The sequence below is a fragment of the Chelonoidis abingdonii genome, chromosome 1 (genome assembly GCF_003597395.2).
Source record: "Chelonoidis abingdonii isolate Lonesome George chromosome 1, CheloAbing_2.0, whole genome shotgun sequence".
NCBI lineage: Eukaryota > Metazoa > Chordata > Testudines > Testudinidae > Chelonoidis > Chelonoidis abingdonii.
The window spans coordinates 273,041,262-273,067,443 of record NC_133769.1 but is presented as its reverse complement, the minus strand read 5'-3'; the positions used below and the strand labels follow the sequence as shown (position 1 = coordinate 273,067,443).

The 26,182-nt window shown below is 46.3% G+C and overlaps 1 protein-coding gene across 1 annotated transcript in view; it reads left to right on the top strand.

The window, feature by feature from the left end:
• Positions 1-26,182, top strand: part of IPO5 (importin 5) — a 115,651-nt gene that overhangs the window by 45,055 nt on the left and 44,414 nt on the right. The window contains 5 exon segments of the mRNA XM_075064749.1: positions 1,407-1,579; positions 2,132-2,243; positions 2,932-2,987; positions 11,307-11,429; positions 12,940-13,159. Of these exon segments, the coding sequence (XP_074920850.1) occupies positions 1,407-1,579; positions 2,132-2,243; positions 2,932-2,987; positions 11,307-11,429; positions 12,940-13,159 (684 nt within the window).

The following is a 26,182-nucleotide window of genomic DNA, read 5'->3' as shown; positions in this document are numbered from 1 at the left end:
CCCCGCCCCGCCCCGCCCCTCAGAGCGCTGTGCATGTGGCAGCAGGGCTCCGGGTAAACGGGAAGCGTCTTTCCCTCCCCACGGAGCCAAACGCTGCCCCGCGGGAGCTCACAGCCCTAGCCCCCAGAACGCTGCGCGGGTGGCAGCAGGGCTCGGGGAAGGTGGGGGAGGGGCCAGCGGCTTGCTGCACTAGGCCAGCGCTCCGACGTGGGACCGCGGACCCCGTGGCTTGCTGCGTCGGCAGGATTTTTAATGACATGCGGAGTCCCAGCAGGTAGCTGTGTGCCATTAAAAATTGGCATGCATGCCATAGGTTGCCGACCTCTAGTTTATAGACTTTCTAAAAATGTTAAAATATATTATCGGCACGCGAAACCTTAAATTAGTGAATAAATGAAGACTTGGCACACCACTTCTCAAAGGTTGCTGACCCTTGGTCTATAGCTAACCTCACTTTCAGTATTGATAAATCAGGAGTTTAAATTTCTCCAATCTGATCCATTGCAAACAAGGTGTCAGTCCAGCAGTCAATACTGCTTTGACCAGTTCTTTAAATTTTTGTTCATCGGCTTGGGCGTCTAGTTTCAGTACATATGCAAATTAGAGTTTGGGTCTTAACTTCCTAATCTTACAGTATGCACTCGCCTCTGCTAATTCGTCCAACTAATAAGCAGCACTGGCTATCTAAATGTCTGCCTTCAGCTCTTATCTGATGAAAAGCCTCCATAACATAACTCAGAGCATGAAGAAGAATTAAATAGGGTGGGGAAATTTCCAAAACAACAATGAAGTATTTTGGTAGCTGTTTACTAGTCTTGCCACAATGGGCAAGGACAGTTTTTTACAACCTCAATATTTATTAGCATATGCTGTTGTGCTTCTAGATCATAGCTTTTTTTGAACTGTGCCATTAAAGGAGGCTGTTAGCTTTGGCAAAAATGTGCTATATTTAAATGTATGTATTTCTCCACTACTTCGTTGCCTGTCAGGTAATTAGTACAGGTACCAGCACAGGCACTTAACATGACAAATATGTTCTATGCCTGTCTTTCTAAGCTAGTCCAGTTCCTTTGGCAAATATGGCTTTTTTGGTTCTTTAAAGGAAAATTAAATAAGTAAATGTTAGTTGCAGCATGAATCAAGAAGCCAAGGAAATGTTTAGATAGCTCTTCAACCTTAGTTTACATTATAAATCTTAAACTTTTATATAGCAAACATAACTTTTTTACACCAAGTCTCTTTGATTAAATGCCTGGTTAGTTATGAAAATGAGTGTTTCAGCTTGGTGACTAGTCATAGTTTAAGATGGGAATTAGTACCTTTTTTGTAGTATGTTTCTGGATGCTTATGTCATAAAAATACTTCAGTTTGATCTCAATTATCCAGTATTTCCTTAATAATCAAACGTGTTCGTGTGGCAGCAGCAGAATCTATGCCTCTTCTCCTTGACTGTGCTAGAGTTCGTGGGCCAGAGTATCTCTCACAAATGTGGCATTTCATGTGTGATGCGCTTATCAAAGCTATAGGGACAGAACCTGATTCAGATGTACTTTCAGAAATAATGCATTCTTTTGCAAAGGTGACCTTTTTTTCCTTCATAGAAATGTTTATGCCATTGTCATTATTGAAAACTTGTGTATATTTTTTTTTAGTGTCAAGGAAATGTAATGCTTACCATAAGTTTAAATGACTAGTACAGGAGATTTTTCCAACAGTTACCTATCACTTGACTATATATTTTGTTAGCTTAGTTTAATGTGACTTATTTTCATAGCTAATTATTGAAAATATCCATTGAATCTTATAAATATAGTTTTACTGGATTAGGGAACACAGTTTTTCACTTGCATAGATATTTGTTTAAAAACATTAATACTGAATATCAGACACAAATCTAGAAAAAAGCTAAACAATTTTACTTAAATATGGATCTAACCTGTAAAATGTCAGTTCCTTAATTTTATAAGCCTAGAATTAACTTTTTAAAAAAAATTTCATATTTTCTCTTGTCAGTGGTAAGCAGAAGTGTAGCTCTAGTCAATGTTTTCAACATGTTCCAATTTCACTGCCACTATTTGAATAGTGTTTAATGTTACAAAACTTCTATTTTGCACATACTGTATTTCACTAGTGCATTGAGGTAATGGGAGATGGATGCCTTAACAATGAACATTTTGAAGAACTTGGAGGAATACTGAAAGGAAAACTAGAAGAGCACTTTAAAAATCAAGAGTTAAGACAGGGTAAGTTAGTGCTACCTTCTGTGTGTATTAGAATAAGTTTCATAATTTGCACTAAAGATAGCTCTCTAAAGCAAAGATTCTCAACATCTCGTATTGACTGCTTCTTCAGTTATCCTCTCCTGAGTTTCCTCACCTTGAGATCCGGTAAGCTGAAACTAGATACATTCAGATTAGACATGAGGTGCAAACTGTAACTAGTAATTGACCTTTGAAACAGCTTACCAAAGGATGTATTCTCCATCATTTGAAATATTTTCCAAAAAATGTTGTAGCTCAATCAGAAGTTGATGTAGAAATCACTAGATGAAATTCTAAGACAGTCACTAGATAAGAATTGTCCCTTTTGGCCTTAAATCTGCGACAACCTCCCAGTCCTACAGCAATGACTGTTTTTGGTATCCCTCTTCCCTACTTTTCTGGTCTACTTGCTTTTCCCAGACCAAGGTTGCCCTTCTCCCATGCTCCCTCACATACTTACTCCTAACCAGTTCAGTGCATTTTCCTTACTTGCCCAATGTCTCCTTCAGGCACTCTGACAGAAGGTCTTGAGTGCTTCACCCTGCAACTGTTTCTGGAGTCCTCTTTTATCCATTACTACATTTTGTCAACTGTTCCTGTGCTTTTGCAGGAGTGGGTCCTAGTGAAAACATCTAAACCTTATAGTTTGCACTTATTCCTTTTCATTTAGTGAAAAGACAAGATGAAGACTATGATGAACAAGTTGAAGAGTCATTACAAGATGAAGTAAGTTATTTCTTTTTTTGTTTGTTTTTAAAAAAAAATAAAAATTTAGACACTTTCAAATTCCACAGAGCAGCAGCTATGTGGAGACAGACATTACACCACAGTGACATGCTGCTGAGTTGAAACAAACACCACCAAATCCTTTGAAACTTGCCCACATGTATCCGCAGTATTGGAGGAAGTGCATCTTTGACATGTTTCCTTAGGAATTTCTAACAAGCATTGTCCATTGGTGCTACAGCATGTGCTAGAACTTGAAGATATATCCTAACTGCTGATGGAACAGGTTTAGAGCAGAGCTTTTCCTTACTTATTTCCTCTTTTGAAGAGTTTTCTCTTCTAAATAAAATTGCTTTTTAATACTTTTTTCAATCGTTCTATTCCAAGTATTATCCAAAGTTCAGTCCAATTGTCCTGCTTTTCATCTTTGTGCCTTTTGAGCCTGTGTGGTGTTGCTAACCCAAGCAACAGGATGAGTCAGGCAGGCTGCAAGCCATTTGCCTCCTTCAGTGTCGTCATATGTGTTGCTGATGATTGTTAGCTGTCATCAGTCCCTGGGTGGAGACTGTAGAACCTGAAAGTACTGGGAAGGAAACGTCTAACTATTTAGGCAGCACAGTAAAGGGGCCAGGAACGGGGGGGTTGGATAGAGGGCAGAGGGGGGTCGGGTAATGGTCAGGGGATGGGGGTGTCTATAGGGGTCAGGGTGGTCAGAGAATTTGGAACAAGGGGGTTGAATTGGGGCAGGAGTCCGGGGGGGGCAGTCAGGAATGAGAGGAGGGGTGGATGGGGCACCAGGGGGCAGTCGGGGGCAGGGGTTCCGGAGGCGGTCGGGGGACATGGAGAAGGGGTGGTTGGATGGGGAATGGGTCCTGGGGGGGCAGTTGGGAATGAGAGGAGGGGTTGGATGCGGTGGTGGGGGGCAGTCAGGGGTGGGGGCTCCAGGGGCTGTCAGGAGACCGGGAACGGGGGGGTTAGATAGGGGCTGGGGCTGGGCCATGCCTGGCTGTTTGAGGAGGCACAGCCTCCGCTAACTGGTCCTCCATACGATTTTGAAAACCTGATGCAGCCCTCAGACCAAAAAGTCTTCCCACCCTGGTTTAGCTTCTGGGTTATTTGGGCACTAGATTGGGAACTCTGCAGAGGAGTCCAAAAGGTTATATTGGAAAGCAGGAAACATTCTGCATGGAAAACGTCTTTGAATGAAGTCGTGGAAAAATTCTACTTTGTTAGAAAAGAATAGACTAGAGGTGGTCCTCCATTCTTTCTAATTTTTGAGTACTTAATAGTCAAAACTTGCACTGAGTTCACTGTTCATCTAGCTGCCGGTTCAGCTTTTCACCTTTTCAAAGCATGGATCATGAATTTTCATTCATCTTATGGTTACAAAGCTTGTTCTGGATTCTCCCTCCAGTGTATGAATATAGTCTTTGTTCTGTTTCTACGGTGCCTAGCACAGTAAGATCCTAGTGCATGATTGGGACTCAGAGGTGTTACCCCAGGACCAATAAATTAATTATACTAATGCTCATAGATCCACTGTTTTGAGCTTAGGGGCACATCAGTTTTAAGTTTCCAAAATGCTCCTTTACAATGTCTGTATCAAAAAATGAACGATTCTTACTTGACGCTTCAGACACATTTATGAAAGCCTTATTTTCTCAATTTGTTCTCCTAGATCTATGCCCCGTTTGAGAACAGTCCTGGAGTGGCTTTAGCTACTAACTTCTCACGCACCACCTGAAGGTCACAACTGCTTGTTAATTTCCAGAACTGGGAAGCCCTATGGGCAATTCTCTGAGGCGAAAAAGTGGTGACTTTCTCCAAAAATCAGTCATTAGGGTTTGTCCATATGGATCCACACACCTCAGCCCATTCCAACTAGTTTCACTGGTTCGGACTATTCAGTTAATTGAAGGAACTGAGTGTGATTGGGGTCCATGACCCCTCTTAAATTCTCACAACTAAACAATGGGATACAAGTGGTCATATTAGACATTGATAGAAGTTTCCAAAATCATGTGCCAGAGATGCACTTCTCCCAAGAATATGAATGGACATACATGGTTATCTTGAGAAAAATCAGTTACTGTACATAATCATTCTGTGATGTATGAACTCTGTAAGGGAAATATTTTAACATTGAACGTTGCTATATTTTCATAGCTACTGAAATTCATTGGAAAGAAAATGCGAGTTATGTTTACTACGAGTTACTGCTATACATCTGTCATTTCAAAATATATAGAACACTTCTTTTCTTTTTACCAAGAAAAATAACCTGACTTAAAATTGTTCCGATGAACTTGTCATGAGAAATTCTAAAGAGGAATGACTTAAATAGAGTAATCTTACTAAGTGCGCTAACTTCTTTGAATAGTGTCCCTATGCTTATTCTACTTCAGGATGTGCGCATGCCCATACTCTTTTGATCCCTGGGTCCACACCTGCAACATAGATATCTTTGGGCTCTGGTGAATGGGCTTTGGGCTTTGGCCTCGGCCCTGGGCCCCAGTAAGTCTAACACGAGCCCCGGTGACCCATTAAAATGGGTTCCTGACCCACAGTTTGAGAACCCCTGGGTTATGCCCAAGATCTCAGGCTTCAAACTCTGCCTGCCTGCTATAGGCACTTTCCTTGGAGTGATAGGCATTCAGTATGTCTCCACTGCCTGAGAGAGACTTGTATCCCTGCCAAATGTACGATCTCCAACTTTTTTGATCTGCTTTTAACTCCTGAGTAGATCAGGCTAAAACTCCTGTTGATGGAGCATCTCTGAGACCCTGGGGTCCAAATCACCACCTTATACATTGGATCTGGTTGTTCAGAGCGGCCTGGTACATCACAGTTGCTATGGTAAGCAAACCTTGGGGTCCTTCAGAACCATCCAGACTCCAGAAAAAAAGAGACCTCATTTTACAGAGCAGGATAAGAGCAAGGAAAAGTCTTGATCTGAGTCCTCTTCATATCCTGGCACAGGAATTGGTGAGGCTCTTACCCACTCCGGTCACAAGACTGCAGCATCAGCTAAAAAGACCACACTGCATACTGAGAAGCCATTGGTAAACAATCTAGAGTGGTGTCAGCGCTGGACTCTGTACCTTCAAAGCAAATGGATTTTAAAGCGGAGCTGAAACTGTTGTTGATACAGTCTTATGTACCCAGCTGAGATGGGACTGTGGATTGCACTTCAGTACCCTCGCCTGTACCGCACTATATTCTGTGTCCCAAGAGTCATTCTCCAGCTCCTCTGGTGCCATCCTGGCTCCTTTTCCATGAGAACCTTCAGATCTGGGAAGAACTCAAATTGGTTTTACTGAGGGATACTGAAAGAATTCTCTCTGGTACCAACTTTATATTCTGGAGTCAACTTACCCTCCAGTCCTGCCATCTACAGTAACCCATCCTCTAGTACCAACACAGTCAATGGCCTAACACAATTTGAGGGTACTGAGAGGGACTTTCAGCTGGTACCCCCATCCTCCAGTACAGTCTTGCTGTCCAGTTGAGTCTTGGCCTCCAGATGCAGTAACCAGACCCTTTCCAGTTGACAAACTGCTGGTACCAGTACCACTTGCCCCTCTGATGGGCACTGCGGTGGGCACTTCATCTGATTCAGAGGTTTCCAAGGTTACTCCACCTTTCTGTTCTAGCCTCCCTCCCTTAAGGTGCACCCCAAGGAAGAAATTACACCCAGCAACTTTGTGGTTCTGCCCTTTCCTTGTGCCCCATGAGAGTTGGGTTATTGGAACCCAAGGGCCCCTTATGGTGATCAGCTCTACAGGGTCCCTTCTTATAAGAGAGCATGCCAAGAGCAACAACTGACATCCTCAGGTCCTGCTCCGTAGGAGGAACTTACGGAGGAGCAAGAGCCAGCTGAAGAAGCAGAAATATCACCTTCCCATAAATCCTCTTCCTCACTAGATGAGACTGTTATGTATCTCTCACCATCTTAAGCTGATAATTTCAAGGCCTTTCAAAACCATATAAAACAAATAGCAGAGAACTTACACATTCAGTTTGAGGAGATACAAGAACGTTCTGCATATATCTCGGAGCAAAATCACTTTGCCCATCAATGATGCTCTGCTGGCCCAGCCTGTATGAGGTGGCATGGTAGCTAGAATTTGCCACACATGTATAAATGAGCTGACACACTATATAGCGCCCAAAGGTTTGGAGAATTTTTTTCTCATCCTATACTCAACTCTCTCTAGTGGTTGAGGCCATTGACGAACAAAATAGGCAACATTGGTCCTGTTCAACACTATCTGTTGAGCTGAAATGGCTGGACATTCTGAATTGTAAAAGGTACTCCTTGGCCTCTTTGCAATTCAGAATTGTCAATTACCAAGCCCTGATGGCAAAATACTATTTTACAAGTTATTCAAAGAGTACATCTTTTATTGAACACATGCTACAGGGGAAACAATTTCAAGCCCTCCTAATGGAAGGCCAGACAATCAAACATTTTTTCCAAACTTCACTCAATGCCGCCATGAAGTTCAGCCTCATTTTGACATTACAACAGAACCCACAAACAATAGCAAGGGCTTGCCTTCAATTCCTGGACCATATAGCAACCTGTACATTTGTGATCCACTTAGCAGTGGCAGATTAGCCACTAGCCTGTGCCCAGGGGTCCCCCCAAAATTCTCTGCTGGGCAGCAGAAGCCCCCAGCATCCTCTGACCCTGTCCCTGGCAGAAACCGCAGGGCAGGAGAAGCCCCAGTGCTCCGACCTGGTCCCCTGCAGAAGCGCAGGGGAAGCCCCAGCACCTAGACCTCAACTGTGGCCATGTGACTGGGGGAGCTCTCACTTCCTGCTGCAGCCCCAGGTGCAGGGACAAAGCTGGTCTGTTCTTGGAGCTGCAGCTAGGGGAGGAGGGTGCAGAAAGAAGCAAATGGGTTATGGAGAGTTGCAGTGGCAGGGGGTGCAACAGGGGGACTGTGGGTGAACAGGCATGGGTCCCGGAGAAGGTGCAGAATGGGTATGGGACTGAAGGTGGAAAGAGTGGGGAGGACCGACTATTTCACCCCCTCCAGCGCACTTGCTCTGGCCCAGGACCCCAGGAAAACTTAATCCACATCTTCCACTTAGCAAGATTACACTCTCGGTGTCTTCAAGCCTGGCTGAGAAATATCAACATCCTCCAAAAAAGCAGTCTACTCAAGACTGTGTCCATACCTCAGGTCCTTCATTCTCTTAATTGGCTAAAAGATCCCCAAAAAGTATGCATGGAGTTATGTTCTCACAACCTCCATCCACAAGGATCATCCCTACAGGTGCCTTCCTGCTGGGCTGGGTTATGCACTTCATGACTTCACAGCTTGGCAAATGGAATCAGCAGAAGGAGATCCTGCATATCAACATATTAGAGCTCAAAGAGGTCCATTACTCTTCTACTCAACATCAAGGGCACTCGATCAGAATAATTCTGGATAGCAAAGTAGTATATTATGTCCGTCGTCAAGGAGGAGCAAGATAACAGCCCTTCGGTGCTGAATCCATATCACACCACCTACAGATCTCATCAGTTTCACTACCAGGACTTCAGAATAGTGGCAGATTCCCTCAGCAGGCATTTCTACCTCTATTACAAGTGGGAGCTAAACAACGAGGTATTCTGAAAGATGTCATACCTGGGGTCATCTGGAGATAAATCTTTGTATCAGCATCCCAAGTGATGTGCAGACAACTGTTTAAGGGGAAGGCAAAGCCCCAATTCGATGTGACATTGTAGTCATCCTTTGGCTTCATATATTGCTATACGCTTGTCCCCAAAGTCATTACTGCTCAAGGTCCTGAATAAGTTGAAACAGAAGCCATCATAACATTATCATGGCCAGGATATAGGTATGGTTCCCAGAGTTGATTCATATGTCTTGACAGAGGATCCCCTTCTCCTGACAATGGATTGTCTCACTCAAGCATCAAGATCCATCTCCTGCCCCAATCTCTCAGTGCTTCATCTCAAGACATGATTATTAAATGATTCTTTGGTGTAGAACAAAGCTTTGCCCTAGAGATACAAAGAGTACTTAGAAAACCCATTACAAAGGAAAATTATTATCTACAGAAGTGGAAACAGTCAGGCTTGGTGCAGCCCCTGGTCCATACTTCCTTTCGAATTTTTGTCTGATATTTGCAGTTATCTGCTAAATTTAAAAATCACAGAATTATTGTTGAGTTCAGTTTAAGTTCATGTGGCTGCCATCAGCTTCTCTCTCCCACACCTACACTCATTGAGGGATTTTTATTCTATAGCCACCCAAACACTACAAGGTTCATTAGGGGCCTGTTCTACACTTTTCCTCTTATTAAGAAATCTATTCCACCATGGGAGCTCAACTTAGTCCTTAATGTGCTGAGGAAACCCCCATTTGAACCTGTGGGGAGCTGTTTCCTCCTTGTGGCCCTCCACACTGTGTTCTTTATAGCAGCTACCTCAGCGGGGTGGTTAGGGGAGCTGGGATAGCTGATGGTTGATCCACCACATGCTATATTCTGTTGCTAAGCAGTGGCGCTATGTCCACACTCTCGCTTCCTACTTCAAGTTTCTTTAGGTTTCCACATTAATCAGGAGATTCCCAAGTTTCTTTGAGGGAAGTGAGGCTGTAAACACTAGATGTAAGAAGAGCGCCATCTTTACCTCAGCAGAACTAAGCACTTCAGGGCTTCCCCATGGCTTTTTCTCTCAATTGCACAACTAATGATAGGGCACCCATTCTCCACCCAAAACCCATTCAGACAGTGTTTAGGATGCTTCATGAACAGATTAGGAAGCATCTTCCCCTTCTAGCATGATTCCACTCCACCAGGGCTCAGCCTAACTGTGGCCTTTCTGAAAAACCTACCTATCTCAGACATCTGCAGGGCAGTCCTTCTAGCCTTCAGTGCACATGTTTTCTCAGCACTGTGCTCTCATGCCTGCTTCCAGAGCTGATACGACTTTTGGTGATGCTGTTTTATGGTTTATACTGAGTCCATCTCCTGTGTAATTGAGGGTACTGCTTGGGAGTCTGTTGAAGTGGAACACTACTTGAAGGAGAGGTAACTTACGTGGTACAGAAAGTGGAATTCTTTGAGATGTGTTCCTATGGGAGCTCCAGTAGCTGCCCTCCTTCCCTTCTACATCAGTCTTCTCGCTGGACTTTTGTGATTGAGATGGAACTGGAGCAACTGAGGGTCTCATCCCCTTATATCCGAGCACAAGCATATCTAGAAAATATGTATGAACACTAGAAAAATTCCAGTCAAGAGTTCATGGGTACACACATGTCCTGAAGCAGAGCCTCCTTAGTGGGGCACATCTCCAAGAACTTCATTTACTGTACAAGATAGTTTATTTCATAGTGATTTTAAAAATAAAATTTTTAAAGTAACATGGGTGAGTGTGCATACCAAAGTTTATTTTGGACTTTGGTTACTTCATGACAGTGTAGAAGTGGCCTGAAGTTGCAGTCTCCACTTTCTACTGCAGGACAGCTTGTCACGCTCTGTGAGATGTGAAAATATTGGCATGCTAGTAGTGTGGCATCAGAAGCTAGACGCAGTTGACATTTTGCTTTCTGTCTGTTGCTATGGCTGTAATGTGTAGAATAGGAGTGGAGCACTGATTAAAGCAACCACACTGAGAGTGATAAAACTCCCAAAAGGAGTCAGAGGGGATCTTGCTAGGACCAGTTCTTCAATCCTCACAAGTCCCATTTAAGTTGGTAGGAGGTGTGTGTGTGTGTGTGTGTGTGTGTGTGAGAGAGAGAGAAAATCTGCAGGATTAAGCCTTTTAATTCACTGTAATTTTGGAGGGTAAAGATGCACTATGCAGGGGGACAATAATAGAGAATAAGAGGATTCAAATTGTCCAGATTGTAGTAGCAGAAGGAAGGAAGAGCTCAGATTAGAAAACAGGCTATAATATAAATGATGTCAGTGTAAAGACTGAGGCATCAGGAAGCTATAGGAAAGGTCCTCATCTAAGGGGGTTGCATAGGGAAACAGCCAGATTTGATTCCATGGGGCAAAGTGGCTGATGTCATAGTAAAATGTTTTGTTTTTACACTTCTGATAGTGCATTGTTACTCTCTCACTTCTGAAACAAATCCTTCTGACGTAATATAGTTGGGAACCAAGGTGAAATAGTTCTGTCACTGGATAGTGGTATAAATCTTTCTGAATTATTTGTGTCTAGTTATCAGAAAGTGTCTAATTTAAATTGCTTTAGTTCAAAATTCAGAAGTCTTAATATTTGGTATAGTTTGTCTTCTGAGATTGCTGATCAGAAAGGATACTTCTGATATTACTGCTATTTTTTCTTAGGATGACAGTGATGTTTATATTCTGACTAAAGTGTCAGATATCTTGCACTCAATATTCAGCAGCTACCAGGAGAAGGTGTTGCTATGGTTTGAACAACTGCTACCACTAATTGTCAATTTAATTGTAAGTATCTTGGATTCTTTCCATTTAAATCTGATTTGTTATGGTACATGGATAAGATCTCATGCTGGCATGGCAAATTATTTTTAGAGCACTGAATGCCTTGTTGTACAAAACATAGGCATGCTCTCCCCCAAGAAATTTATAGTCTAGACAAATACAATCAAACAAATTTGTCACCTGGTTCTTTATCATACAGCAGTGCATTTGTTTCTTTTTCACTAACCCTTCTGTCCTAGATTATTGCTGAGGCTTCCCAGAAGTATTTTGGAGAGAGATTTGAAAGAGGAAGTGCACCAGGTAGAAGGAACTTTAATGGAACAAGACCCAAAAAAGAATGAGGAGGAGGGTTAGTGGGAATAGTTAGGCATGAGATGAGGAGGGTATAAAACTTCTATATTCAACATATAGTCCTCTGATTTCATTTATTAGTCTAACTCAGTGGTCAACAACCGATTGATGGCCATAGACTGGTCAATCCTAGAGGATCTCCCAGTCGATCATGATCTCCAGTGGTGAAGCATGGGTGTTGCTAAAGCAGACTCCCTCCCCTGGCCCCATGCTGCTCCTGGAAGCAGCCAGTTCGGGGGCGGGGCAGGGGTCTCCCTCTGCATGCTGGTCCTGCCTGCAAATACCACCCCTGCAGCCGGGAGAGCTGCAGGGGTGGTGCTTGCAGAAAGGGGCAGAGCATGAGCCATGTGCCCCTGCCCCTCCCACCTCTGCAGGGACACGCTGGCCCCTTCCGGGAGTGGTGTGCAGCTAGGGTAAGCAGGGAGCCTGTCTTAGCCTCGCTGTGCCGGCCACCGACCGAGAGCTGCCGGAGGTAAATGCTGCCTGGTGGGAGGCTGCACCAACTCTCAGCCCTGAGCCCCCTCCTGGAGCCAGCACCCCATGCCCACTCCTGCATCCTGAACTCCCTCCAGCACCCCAAGCCCCCTCCTGTACCCCCAACGCTCTGCCCCAGCCTGGAGCCCACTCCTGCACCCAAACTCCATCCTAGAGCTTGCACCCCTCACCCCCTCCTGCACTCCTGCCCCAGGCTCAGCCCAGAGCCCACCATACTGTGAACCCCCCAGTTCAGAGCCCGCATCCAGTCCCAAACCCCACCCCTGTGAAAGTGAGTGATGGTAGGGGAGAACACGAGGAAAGGGGGAATGGAGTGTGTGGGACAGGGCTTTGGGGAAGTGATGGGGTAGATCCTGGGTTGCCCTTCGATTCAAGAAGTGATCTTGGGCATAAAAAGTTTGGAGACGGTTGGTCTAACTGCTCTCTTCAAACAGCAAAAGTTACCTTTTGATTTTCTCTTTGTGGTGTTGCAATCAGTGTCATTAGAGGAACAAATTCCTCTGTAAAGATTAAATTCAGGTGGTCACATGTAGCACTTGAAATGGAGCTTAAATTCCACAATTAAAAACATTTGATTTTGATATCATTCATCTTTTTGTGTGCGTCATGTCAGTTGATTAACAGTTACGTTCTGAGGTGGCTTAGAAAATTAATTTTTTTTATGTAGTGTCCACATAGGCCATGGCCAGACAGACAGTGGGGGTTATGCATTTTTGATGACATCGTAGAGCACTGCAGCCCATCCTCCTTCAAATATGCTGAATACTTCCTGAGGCCAATGCTACAGTCAATATGTGACAACAGCCCAGAGGTTAGGCAAGCAGCTGCCTATGGTGTTGGAGTTATGGCACAGTTTGGTGGGGAGAGCTATCGTCCTTTTTGCACAGGTGTGTATATTCATGCATTTCTTTCTATTCCTGTAAAACTAACTCCAGAGATTATAATACTTATGCTAAAAACATGAGATTCTGCCAGGAAATGCCAACTCCATGTTAATGAATGATCATATTCTTTTATCTCCGGTATTGGAATAAAATGCCAGTGAGTGTTTTGGGGAGGGTGGTGATCAGTATTTAAGGAAAAAGGGCGGGTGGGGAGAGAATAGGTGACCTAAGCTATCCAAATTTATGGTCATATCCTGCTTAGTCACATTTTTGTTTGCAAACACATTTGTATTGAAAAGTGTAAAAACGCATTCACTTAGCAATATTTTGCTCTTAAATAAGCACAAGTGTATATCCAGTAAAAAACTGACTTGTACACAATAACTGATTTTATAAAAGATGGATGCAGCTACATATGTCTAAAAGCAAGATTGAGCCCTCTGCTTTGTATGTCTGGAGAAATTGTACAGAAACATGTAATAAGAAGGGGGCCTTAAATATGATTGAAGTAACCTGCACTTTCCTTGAGTGTGAAGCAGAGGAATCTAACATTTGTGACTTAGAGCAGTTTTAATAATTTATACTTATCACAGGTGCTTTTTCCTGAATTCCTGCTCTAACTCTAGCTGCATTTTGAATTTAGAAGATTGAGCTACAGCTGAAACAATCATAACTAAAAAATACTATCTTCTGGTGCTCTTCACACCAGAGCCAGTTAAGTTAATTTTTAAGGTGCTCTAGTATGGAGAAAGTAGTGCTGTAGTATGGGGATAGTGTTTTGTGTGTTTCATATATCGTCAGCTTCTTCAAATATCTGTTCTTAGACAAGACACTTCAATGAAATCTGATAATCCATTGGTTTAGATAACAAAAATGTCGTATGGACAAAATGACAATTGGCTCTGTAGGAATGGACTAGAAGATATTTTGCATATCGACTCCACTTATCAACGGTCAATTAATGTATAATTTACATCATTATTAATTAAATTCTCCATCCTATAGCCCTCAGGGAGAAGCGGTAATGATAAAGAAGTGCCTATAAACTGCATTCTGTCTAATTTCAAGTATTAGGAAATAGTTATAGGTGGAAGAAAGGTATAATGTGAATCTGTCAGATGAGCTTTGTTGTGACCCAAGAATCATTTAGGAGTGAGTTGGGCGCAGAACTTGCTTGGTCTTAGATTCCTTAGTTTTGGAACTTTCTGCCAAAGGTTCTGTTTGGCTGCCTTTAATGAATAATACTTGCTGAAAATCAATAGTATTTCCATATCTTGGACTTAATTTTTTTAATCTTTTATCCTTATTCTTTGTACGGTATCTGGAAACTGATCCTTTCTGGCAATCAGTCACATCACCCCTGCAGACATTTGGCTTTCCCTTCAGTTTGAGTTGGCCTAGTATATTTGAGTAGATTGGCTCTTTATTTTTACTTCACTTGATTACTGTATTGTTCACAGACACTAATTGTTAGGTATTTCAAGATGTATTAAATACAATTAATTTTAAAATTAAGTATGCTGCAATGGAAAAATCATGCTGTAACAAGGCAAAATAAAAATTGTTTGCATAAGAATCTGTGGATTCCCAAGGATTTAGTATTTCCATAGATTTTGCTATAGTCTTATTTTCAGGACTTCTCTTTGTAATAAATATTTCTCTACTGTTTGGTCCAGACATTGTTCCTGTTATGGCTTTGGAATTACATGTAGAGATTTGTCAGACTCTACAACAGATTATGCAGCTGCAGCACCTAGTTTTAATTTGGACATTTTAGGCCCAAGAGTAGACCAAAGATTGGAATCTGGGAGATCCTGATAAATGGCAGGATGGTTGTGTTATGGAGAGGAAAAAGCACTGGAAATCCAAGATGAGTAGGGTAGGAGGGGAACAAGCAAAGTAGGCTGCAGGGAACAAATCTGGAGGCAAACTATGAAATCAGCAACTGAAAATGATTGTAGAATGATGAGGGGAGAAGCTAGTCCCAAAGCAAGCCAGAATATGATATACTTTTAAAAGGTACCACTGTATGTAGGTCAGTGGCCCAGATAGGTCACTGAGTTTCAGTTTTAAATCAGCACATGTTCATAAATAAGGCTACGTTTTAGTCACTGGTATTTTATATAAGACACGGACAGGTCATGGGCAGTAAACAAAAATTTATGGCCCATGACTTTTACTAAAAATACCAGTGAATAAAACTGGGGGGGGCTTGTGTGCTGGGGGAAGGGGGCCTGGCTTCTTTGGGGTGAGGGGAGGAACGTGTGGCAGCGAGTGGCCCGGGACCCCTGCTCGTGCTGCGGGTGGGGTGTTGGCAGGGCCGCAGGCTCCCTATCTAGCTCCGCGCATCTCCCCCACTCCCCCAGCAGCAACAGAGTTTGGATGTGGGAAGGTGTTGGGGCACCGGCTGAGGTGAGGCAGGCTCTGGGTGGCACTTACCTAGGGGGCTTCCCAGAAGCAGCAACATTTCCCTCATTCAGCTGCTAGGCGGAAGCATGGGCAGGTAGCCCCGCACACTGCTGCCTCCTGTAGTTACTGGCCCTGCAGCTCCCATTAGCTGCTGTTCCCAGACAATGGAAGTTGCCAAGCAGCACTCTCCACCTAGCAGCTGAGCAAAGGGGATATCGCTGCTTCTGAGGAGGCCCCCAGGTATGTGTTACCCAGAGCCTGCCTGCCTCACCCTGTTTGGTGCCCCAATCCCCCTTCCGCACCCAAACCTCTGCTGTGGGGGCCTGAGACAAACCTCTGCTGTGGGGTCCTGCAGCGGCCGGTGCGCTTGGTGCAGGGGCTTCCTGAGCTGTCCTTGAGCCAGGTGCACCAGCCGCTGCACAAGTCATGCAGGTCATGGAATCCGTAACCTTTTGTGACAAACTTCCAGTCTTTTTCATAAGTGTAGTTCTGTCTTGGAGAGTCTGCGGTAGTAGATTGAAACAGTTGCACCATGAAAGAGCTGAACTTCTGCATGCACTTCAATGGAATGTTAATTTCACATCCTAATGTGAACAGGCTTAAAGATGAAGCCATGACTACTGGGTCTAACTTGGTTTGAGGTGGACTTTACTGAAATGAGGTATTCAGAGTGAGATGATCTTTTCTAAGTTTAGTGAATATATGCGAACAGTGCTGTTCATCCACTCTACATCAGATAATAACTCCTATAAATGGTAAAAATATGGGCCTGCCCAAAGAAAGTTCTTATTAATGTTCATTGCCAAATACTAAACCCTTTCTTGAATTTAAAATTTGCCTGTCATCTAAAAATACATTCATTCTCCTATGGAATAACTACTTGTAAGGATCAATGTGTCTAAAAAATTCTATTTTCATTCCTAAATACTTACATCTATTTTACGTACATTGATTATATATGAAATCGCATAATAGAGCAAAATAGAAACCATGGATTTCAGGAAGGCGGATTTTGGTAAGCTCAGAGAGCTGGTAAGGTAAGGTAAGATGTGGAGAAATTGGAGAAGGTCCAGAGAAGAGCAACAAGAATGATAAAAGGTCTAGAGAATATGATCTAGAAGGAAGGCTGAAAGAAATGGATTTGTTTAGTTTGGAAAAGAGAAGACTGAGAGGGGACATGATAGCAGTTTTTAGGTATCTAAAAAGGTGTCCTAAGGAGGGAGGGAGAAAACTTGTTCGTTCTCCCAGATGGCTATCTAAGAACCAAAAAGCCTGACATGTCCAGGAAAATATGGATGTATGTTAACCCTACCTAAAGTGGTTTTTTAATAAAAAGATGGGCCTGAACTAGAAATGAGCTCCATTTCACAGGTGTGGGTCCCTGCCATGCCCTGGGGGTGTGCTAAGGTGACCAGATGTCCTGATTTTATAGGGACTGTCCCAAATTTGGGGTCTTTTTCTTATATAGGCTCCTATTATCCCCCCATCCTGATTTTTCACACTTGCTCTCTGGTCACCCTAGGGTGTGCACATACCGGCAGGAGCATGGCAGGGAACCCACAGGGCACACCTGTGAAATGGGAGCTCATTCTAGTCAGTGAGCCACTCATTTTGTATACATAAACAACCACTTTAGAGATTGACCACGGGTAACAATACAATCATATTTTCCTGGACATGTAGGCTTTTTGGTTCTTAGATACCATCTGGGAGACACGAACAAGTTTTCTCGCCTCTCTCCTTAGGACTAACCTTTTTTAGAATACCTAAAAACTGCTATGTCCCCTCTCAGTCTTCTCTTTCCCTAAACAAATCCATCTTTCTTTCAGCTTCTTCAGATCATTTCTAAGACCTTTTAATCCATTTTGTTGCTCTTCTCTGGAACCTTCTCCATTTCTCCACATCTTACTTACTTAACCAGCTCTCTGAGCTTACAAATGCCGCCTTTCCTGAAATCCTCGGTCTTCGCTATTTTGCTCCTCATTATGATGCGCCAGCTTCATATAAAATCAAATGTACGTACAAATAGATAGTACAGCATACATTTAGGAATGAATATAGAATTTTTCCAAGACACATTGATCTTACAAGTAGTTTAGTCCCATACGGAGGAACAGGAGAATGTAGCACATACAGTGTGTATACGCGACAGGCCAAAATTTTAAACATTCAAGAAAGGGTTTCAGCTATTTGGCCAAGAATGAACAACACTTAAGAAGAACTCTGGCTTTGGGGCGAGGCCACACCCAATATTTTACCAATTTATAGGATTATCTAATCTGAAGTAAGATGCGACTAAGAACGAGCACACGTGAGTTTCGCGACAATCATATTCACTCAACACTTAAGAAAAGATCATCTCCACTCTGAATACCCCTCCAATTCAGTAAAGTCCACACCTCAACAAAGTAGACCGCAAGTAAGTTCATGGCTTTCATCGTTAAGCCTGTTCACATAGGATGGAAATTAACAATTCATTGAACGTGGCATGCAGAAGTTCAGCTCTTCATGGTGCAACTGTTTCATCTACTACGCAACTCCCAAGACAGAACTACACTTATGACAAAAGACTGGAAGTTTGTCACAAAAAGGTTACGGCGATTCCATGACCTGCTATGACTTGTGCAGCGGCTGGTCACCTGCGGCTCAAGGACACGCTCAGGAAGCCCTGACCAACGCCACCGACCGGGCGTGCCACGACACCCACCAGCAGACAGGTTTCGTCCCTAGGCCCCCCCACACAGGACGAGACACGGTCTTGGGTGCGGAAGGGGGATAAGGCGCGCGGGCGCAGGAGCCACCCACACAAACCCAGGCGTGAGGCAGGCCCAGGCGCAGGACTCGGGTGGCGGTCAAACACAGCAATCACACCTGGGGGCACCTCCAGAACAGCGATATCCCCTTTCGCTCAGCCAGGCACAACCAGGGCCAGCCAGAGGTCAGACAGCGACGGATGGAGGGAAAGGCTGGCAGGAAGCTCCTCAGGGGGCATTGGGTAGCAAGTGCTGCTTGGGCAACGGTTCTGGGCCATTCTCTGGGAAAATGCGAGGCATAACTGGAGCTGCATAGGCCTCAGTACACCTACAGCAGCATAGCAGTGTGCGGGGCTACATGCCATGAGGCTTTCCGCTGCATGCATGAAATGAGAGGACACACTTGCTGCTCTGTCCTGGTAAGCCCCATAGGATAAGGTAGCCAGGCCGCCGTCCAAGTCCCAGGCCGGGGTTGCCTCAGCACGCCACACCTTCGGGCACCCACCATCACAAACCTCTGTTGCTGCTGGGGGCAAGTGGGGCGAAAGTGCGCGGAGCCTAGATAGGCAGATGGGCCACTGCGGCGCGCTCACTGCCACACCCCACCCGCCCGCAGACCACAGCAGGGTCCGCCGCAACTCGCCCTGCCCACACCGACGGTTCCTCCCGTCACCCCACCAAAGGCCAGGCCCCTTACCCTCAGCACTACAGCCCCATTGATTTAGTAAAAAGTCATACGCGCGGCCATCTAATTTATTTTGTTTTGACACGCCCATTTTGAACCTGTCCCGGTAGCGGTCATCTCATACTAAAAAAATTTACCGTGACTAAACAGAGTCAGCCTTCTACCTACTAGAAGACGGGGTTATCTGGTAGGACCAACTACACTGGCGCCACTGAACCCCCTACATACACTAGTGGTAACACACCCTTTTAAAAAGTATTAATCGATATTCCTGCGCTTGCTTGGGACTCAGCGTTCTCCCCTCATCTTCGTAAGCAATCACCTTTCCAGTTGCCCAATGCACATGCTTACCAGTAGTGTATCATCCGCACGACCTGGTATGTTCAGCCTGCTAGTTCCTACCCTCCTTGCCCTCTTGTTCCCCTGCCCTAAACCCTACTCATATCATCTATGCACTTCACCACCGTGCTTTTTCCCCTCTCCCTCTCTTAGCTACACCCAACGCGACATACGGTCCCATTATATCTCAGTCGCTAGATCCCTCCACAGATTCCAATTCTTCTCGAGGTCTAACTTTGCGCCCCTCACAATGCTCCCAATAAGCCAACGTGGTCTCTGTTCGGCGACCTGGCACTAATCCTGCGTGTCAGCACTTGACAACATCCTCTATGATCGTAGAGATCATAGTCGTTCTCCCAAAGTCCATAGTGACCAGGAACAATGTCTGTGGTTCACCAACACAGTAGAGGAAATACCCTATTTATTAACAAACTCACATAACACTCGAAAATACCAGACCTGAGCAAAATACCCTTAGCAGATAAGGCGGCGATCAACTGAATCCCTTGGGCAATCCACAGATTCTATCCAATATCAATTCTTATTACTTCTCTGCCTGTCGAGGGTCAAGCAAGCATAGAACTCTCTAGTGCCACATTGCATGCACTACTTACACTCATTCTATACTCACAATTAACATTGTATGTTACGGACAGTATGAAGACTCACCTTGCTGGGCTTAACATATTAAAGCTGCACTGTGCAACAATACCCAGCGTAATCAAAGCGTCGCACTAAAATTAAGAGCCAGAGTATAACTCCACAAATATCTAGGACATTCCAACTCACAACTCGAAGGGAAAGCCTAAATGTCTGCATGCCGGGTGGACTCGTCTGACTGTGCGAGAATTGCCCAGAAAGGAATCAGTTTCCAGATACCCGTACCCACAACAATAAGGTAAAAGCATAAAATTAAAATTAAGTCAAAAGGGATATGAATACTTCATCTGAATTTTGTTCCGCAAGTAATTTATTCCCTCATATAAAGGCAGCCAAGACAGAACCTTTGGAGACAGTTCCACAACCTAAGCGAATCTAAGGCCCAAGCAAGTTCTGCGCCCCCAATACCCCACTCCTAAATGATCTCTTGGGTCACACACAAAGCTCATACTCGAGACAAGGTCGCCACATCTAATGATCCACCTTCCCCTTTCTTCCCTCACTTTCTCATAAGCTATTCTCCATATCAACTTGAATTAGAGCACAGAAATCGGCAGTCTATATAATTAGGCACTTCTTTATCATATGGACCCCATTAGCCCGTGTCCCCCATGCTTCTACCTTCGCTGAGGCCTCATAGGATGGAGAGATTCCAATCTAGGAGGTATCGAATGTAAACTGGGTCATAACATTCAATCTAGACGTTTGATAAGTGAGTCGATATGCAGAAACTCATCCTTCTGCCATTCCTACAGTAGCCATTGTCATTTTGTCCATACCGACCATTTGTTATCTGAAACCAATGATTCTCAGATTCATGAAGTGTCCTGTCCCTAAAACAAGATATTGAAGAAGCCTCCGACCCCGATATACTGAAACACACAAACACTATCCCATACTAACAGCACACCTTTCTCCATACTAGAGCACACCCTTAAAATCTCAAACTTAACTGGCCCTCTGGAGTGTGAAGAGCGACCAGAATACGTATTTTTTAGTATATGATATGTTCTAGCTCGTAGCTCAAATCTTCCAAATTCATGCAGCTAGAGTTAGAGCAGGAATTCGGAAAAAGCCCTGTGATAAAAGTATATAATTAGTTAAAACTTGCTCTAAGTCACAATGTTAGATTCCTCTGCTTCACACGCAAGGAAAGTGCAGGTTACTTCAATCAATATTTGCAAGGCCCCCTTCTTATTAACATGTTTTCTGTACAATTTCTCCAGACATACAAAGCAGAGGGCTCATCTTTGCTTTTAGACCATTCGTAGCTGCATCCATCTTGATATAAACATCAGTTATTGTGTACAAAGTCAGTTTTTTTACTGGATATACACTTGTGCTTATTCTAAGCAGCCAACAATACAATCAGCCCTCAAAATAGTCCGACATGCGTTTCCCTTAACAGCTGTCTCACTACATAACTTGCTGGTTTTCCACTCGCCAAACAACAAAATAGTGAGTCTAACGCACAGGAATGACCCAATAAATTTTTGGATAGCTAGGTCACTGCTATTCTCTCCCACTCCACCCAGCTCCCCCTTTCCGTTCAAAGCACTGATCCACTCACCCTCCCACACCCAACACGCGACCTAGGAGCATCAGAGGCTTATCTGGCCAATACCCGCCCAGAATACAGACTCTATCGCACTCATCTCACACAAGTAACATGAAGGTCCTGGCATTTCCTGCAGAATCTCATGTTTCACCATAAGCACTCTATATTCACTCAACTCTGGAGCCTCAGTCTCTTCAGACGCGATTAGACAAGAAATGCCTGAATCATACCACACCGCTCGAAACCAATAAGGCCACGCACATTGAGCTCTATACCGTACCTAAACTTGTGGCACCACCAATACTCCAACACCAACATCAGGCAGCTGGCGTGCCTAACTCTGAGGGGCTCCGTGTCACACTACTTGACTAGAGTAGCAATCCTCGGCCTCCAGAAGAAGTAGAGGCACACCCAGAAGCAGGCCCATATTGACAGCGAGAGGGCTGCAGTGCCTATCGATGTTCTCAAAATCCATAACACCCCACTGTCTGTCTGGCCATGAGACCCACTGGTGGACACACTACATGAATAAAACAACTTAATTCTTCTAAAGCCACAGCCTCAGTAACGTAACCTGATTTCAATAATCTCGCCCTGAACCCTAGAGCGATGACGCACACACAAGACGAGAGAGAACTGAGTATCCACAACATCAACCTGTTCCAATATTAATTGTTGGGGAATTTAAGCCCATTCAAGTGTTCTACACCTCGTCGAGTCCTTGACCTAACATGGTATAATCTATTAAGCAGCAGGGCACTTGTGATTTCCTCTAATGACCACACTGCACTGACCGCACGCACCTCGGCCCGACGAAAGAGCAAAATTCAAATCCAACGGTAAGCCTCTCTAGGCTGTTTCTCGAAGAAGACAGCAGTTATACCAGACCAACCGTCTCCAAACTTTTTATGCCCAGATCACTTCTTGAATCGAAGGGCAACCCAGGATCTACCCATCACTTCCCCAAACCTCCTACGTCCATTCATTCACTCCATTCCCCCTTGGCCTCGTGTTCTCCCCCCTACCCATCCCTACTTCACCTAGTATACCACGGGATGGCGGTTGGACAGCGATCCGGCCTCTGAAATGGGGATATCACGAGTATAGCTCGGGCTCTGGCATGAGCTCCTCTCGGCCGCCAGACGTCCTTAGCACCGGGGGTGAGCGGGTCGCCAACGCTCTAGGATGGAGTCTTTGGAGTGCCAAGCGAGTGGGCTCCAGGCTGGGCGGCAGCGGTGGAGAGTAACAGGCACGGAGGGCTCTGGGCGTGCTGCGGAGGCAAGTTCGACGGATCAGGAGGTGGCACTGCGCGGTGCTGCGACGATTCACAGGAAGGGGGATCTACAGGCTCCGATGGGAGGTTGGAATCGCAGACACACCGCCGCCCTTCATTGCGAAGCGGGCCCGCCTCCGGGCCCCTCTGCGAGACATGTTAGCTAGCGATAACACTTCTCATATGCCAAGCCGACTCAATTACGCGCACAGCAGCCCAAACCCCCTCCGCACGCAGCCAAGCGCCTGCTCACGGGAACGGTCGGCCTGGGCCCTCCGCCACAGCGAGGCAAGACAGGCTCCCTGCTTACCCAGTACCCTGCTGCAATCACCACGTTTGTTTTTCGTTCCCCGGAAGGGGCCAGCGTGTCCCTGCAGAGGTGGGAGGGCAGGGGCACATGGCTCATGTCTGGAGGGGGGCCCCCCGTTCCCATTGAGCAAGACCCCACAACCGCCCACCATCTCCGCCCACCCCAACGCTCCACACCAGAGATGGCTGGCATATGCTTCAGGGGCTTTTTCCCAGGCCACCGCAGCCGTCAACCACCGAACGCCACCGGCAGAGTGCCGACCCCTTGCAGCCTCATCGGACCACAGCTGCAGGGTGGTATTTGCCAGGCAACAGACCAAGCATCCGCAGGGAGCGGCGAGGCTTACCGCTCCCTCCCCCAGCCCGCCCCCCCGACAACTGCGTAGGCTGGGCTTCCCCAACGCCAGATTTACGAGAGCCCATGGGGACAAAGGGCCAGGGGAGAGGGAGATACTGCCTTTTACGTCACACCCTCCCCGATTCTTCCATTCCGGAGCCGAGGGATGCACTACCGGCCGCAGCCTAGCGAGCTCGAAGGCATTGGCCCATGGGGAGATCCTCTACGGATTGACCAGCTCCTACTCCGGAAGCCATCAATCGGTTGTTGACCACGACTGCACTTAGAACTAATAAAGAAACAGAGGACTAGGAGGTTGAAATATAGAAACGCCTTTTAGTAAACCCTCCCGGATCCTCATGCTTCTGGAAACTATTCCCTGGAGCGGGCATGCCTCACCTACCCACTACCCTGGGTCCTTTTGGGTATTCGTTCGCATTAAAGGTTCATTTATCTACCTGGATAGCACCCTTCCTCTTTCAAATCTCGGCTCAGTCTCACGCCCATAATACGATCTCGGGAAGCCTCACCTATTATAAGTCGAGCCCTGACCGAAGCTGGTATGTGCAAGAGAGCAAATAACAAGTGCACCACACGTGCTCGTACTGAACACACGCACCACCCACGGTGACAGGGGCAATTACTCTCAAATCCCTGGCAGGTCCTATGACTCCATGATGCGCAGCTTCCTCAGTTGCAACAGCACACAGGAGGCTCAGGACTGGGGCACCCGGTGGATCTCACCCACATACCCAACGTGCCGAGGCCCGGTCCCACAGAAGATTGGCCCAGGTGCCGAGACCAACTCACACTTGGCAGGCAGAGTGAGGTGGACGAGGGTACCAACGAGAGAGACAATAAGCCCAACTCTTGTCACCATCTGTTACAGGAGGGGCCGCAAAGGGGGCTGGCACTGGTTGACACATCACTACTATGTGGTACGCCGCATGCAACAGCCAAGGTGCCTATCAAGTGTGTACTCCTTCTTATGGGTTTTAAACACATGACTGCCTGGGTGCACCGCAGTCCGCACTCTCACCACTAGCAAGGGAGGCGAACACGGGCCAGTACGGGAGGAGGAGGACGCGGACCAAGGAGGAAGACAGGCGCACGGCCAATGGATGGGCCAAGGACTGCGGGGTACACCCGTGGACCAGAGCAACGCGCCAGCAAGCCTATCCGGGCGAGAGCTCACACGCCATGCGGTGCTGTCAGGATGCCGAGAAACATGCGCTGCGGTCGGCCTGCGTGAGAGTAAAGCTGCAGGCGCGAGCGACCGCGAGCGCCTCCGTGCTCGCAACCCCGACCGCCCTCTGTAGCGTGCCCTCACAAACCCCTGTCCCGCCCGTAGCAGACTCCGCTACTGCCTCCCACTCAGAGCATTACCGGACCACCAGAAGCACTTGCCCAGTCGGCCACGGGCGCGACCCCTGCACGCACCCAACCCCGCCGCAGCCCAAAGACCCCGCCCACACCGACAGGCCCCCACCTACAGAGCAGCCCACACCAGCCGACCTCACGCAGACCAACACATAACCTCATCCCCCACGAAGGTGATTCAATGGAGGAGTGAGGATCTAGTGACAAGAGTGAAGCAGACGCCTTGCGACAATCCAACGTTGACCTCCAGGTAGACAAAATAACGAGGACTTTAATGGAACAAAGAGACCCCAAAAATGAATGAAGGAGGAGGTAGTGGGGAATACCAGATAAGGCGCCTCAAGAGTATGAGGAAGAGTGATATAACAAACATTCGTATATAGTTATTGCAGACAGGCTAGCACGACGTCCCTATATCGGCTCTGTAGCTGCCTGGAAGGTACCCAACTAAGCCCGACAAGAGATTACACGAGGGCATATGGCAGTCACATTCCTCAAGTTGTATTTCAACAAAAGAGAAAGAGAACCTTTTCCTTACAAATTTGGTATACAGAACACAGGAATATGCATTGTGTAGGGGGGGGTGCTTGTAGCATGTATGGGCGGAAGATAATTGGCAAGGCGGTAGAGACCTGGGGCATGGGAGGACCGGAATGACCACGAGCTCGCTGGTTCACGCCACGCCACACAAGGCACCAATGCGAGCAGTTCGGCGGCGGCAGGACACAATCGCTCAGAGGCGCGTCGCGTGGAGCGGCGCCTCCCTTGGACAAGCACTAGACGCACAGCGCGCAATGTGTGGGCAGATGCTTGGAGCTGGCTCGGAGCCAGCCCCGCGGGACCTGTTCATATGGCTGGGCTCCGGTGCAGAACAACACCACCGGCGAGCGAGCCGCGAGGAGGATCCATACGTGAGCAGGCGCAGGATTCTTTTTCTTCGGTTCGGAGTCCAATGCCAGCGGGCCGGGCGGGAGAAGAGGAGTGAGGCGCGAGTGGGTCCAGGGGTCCAATCCACCTCAGGCCCGGGGCGCGAAGGGGGGTTGCTGCCACCCCCCGGGAGTACGCTTTCACCGCCGCTCGACCAGCGCCTGCGTGTCGACAAGGGAGTCAGGGTGGGGCGTCGAAAATTGGAGGCCCATGCCTCTTTCGTGTTGACTCGAGGAGCAGAGGCAAATAGAGTCCCACCCAGCTGCGCAAGTGGTGAATCGGCATGGGTGTGTCAGGCGGCAAGGGGCCGTTTGTTGGAGAATGGTGGTCTGCCACTCCATCCAACCAATAAACCACCGGACTGCCACAGAGCCAGACAGCAGGGCACTTGCTTAC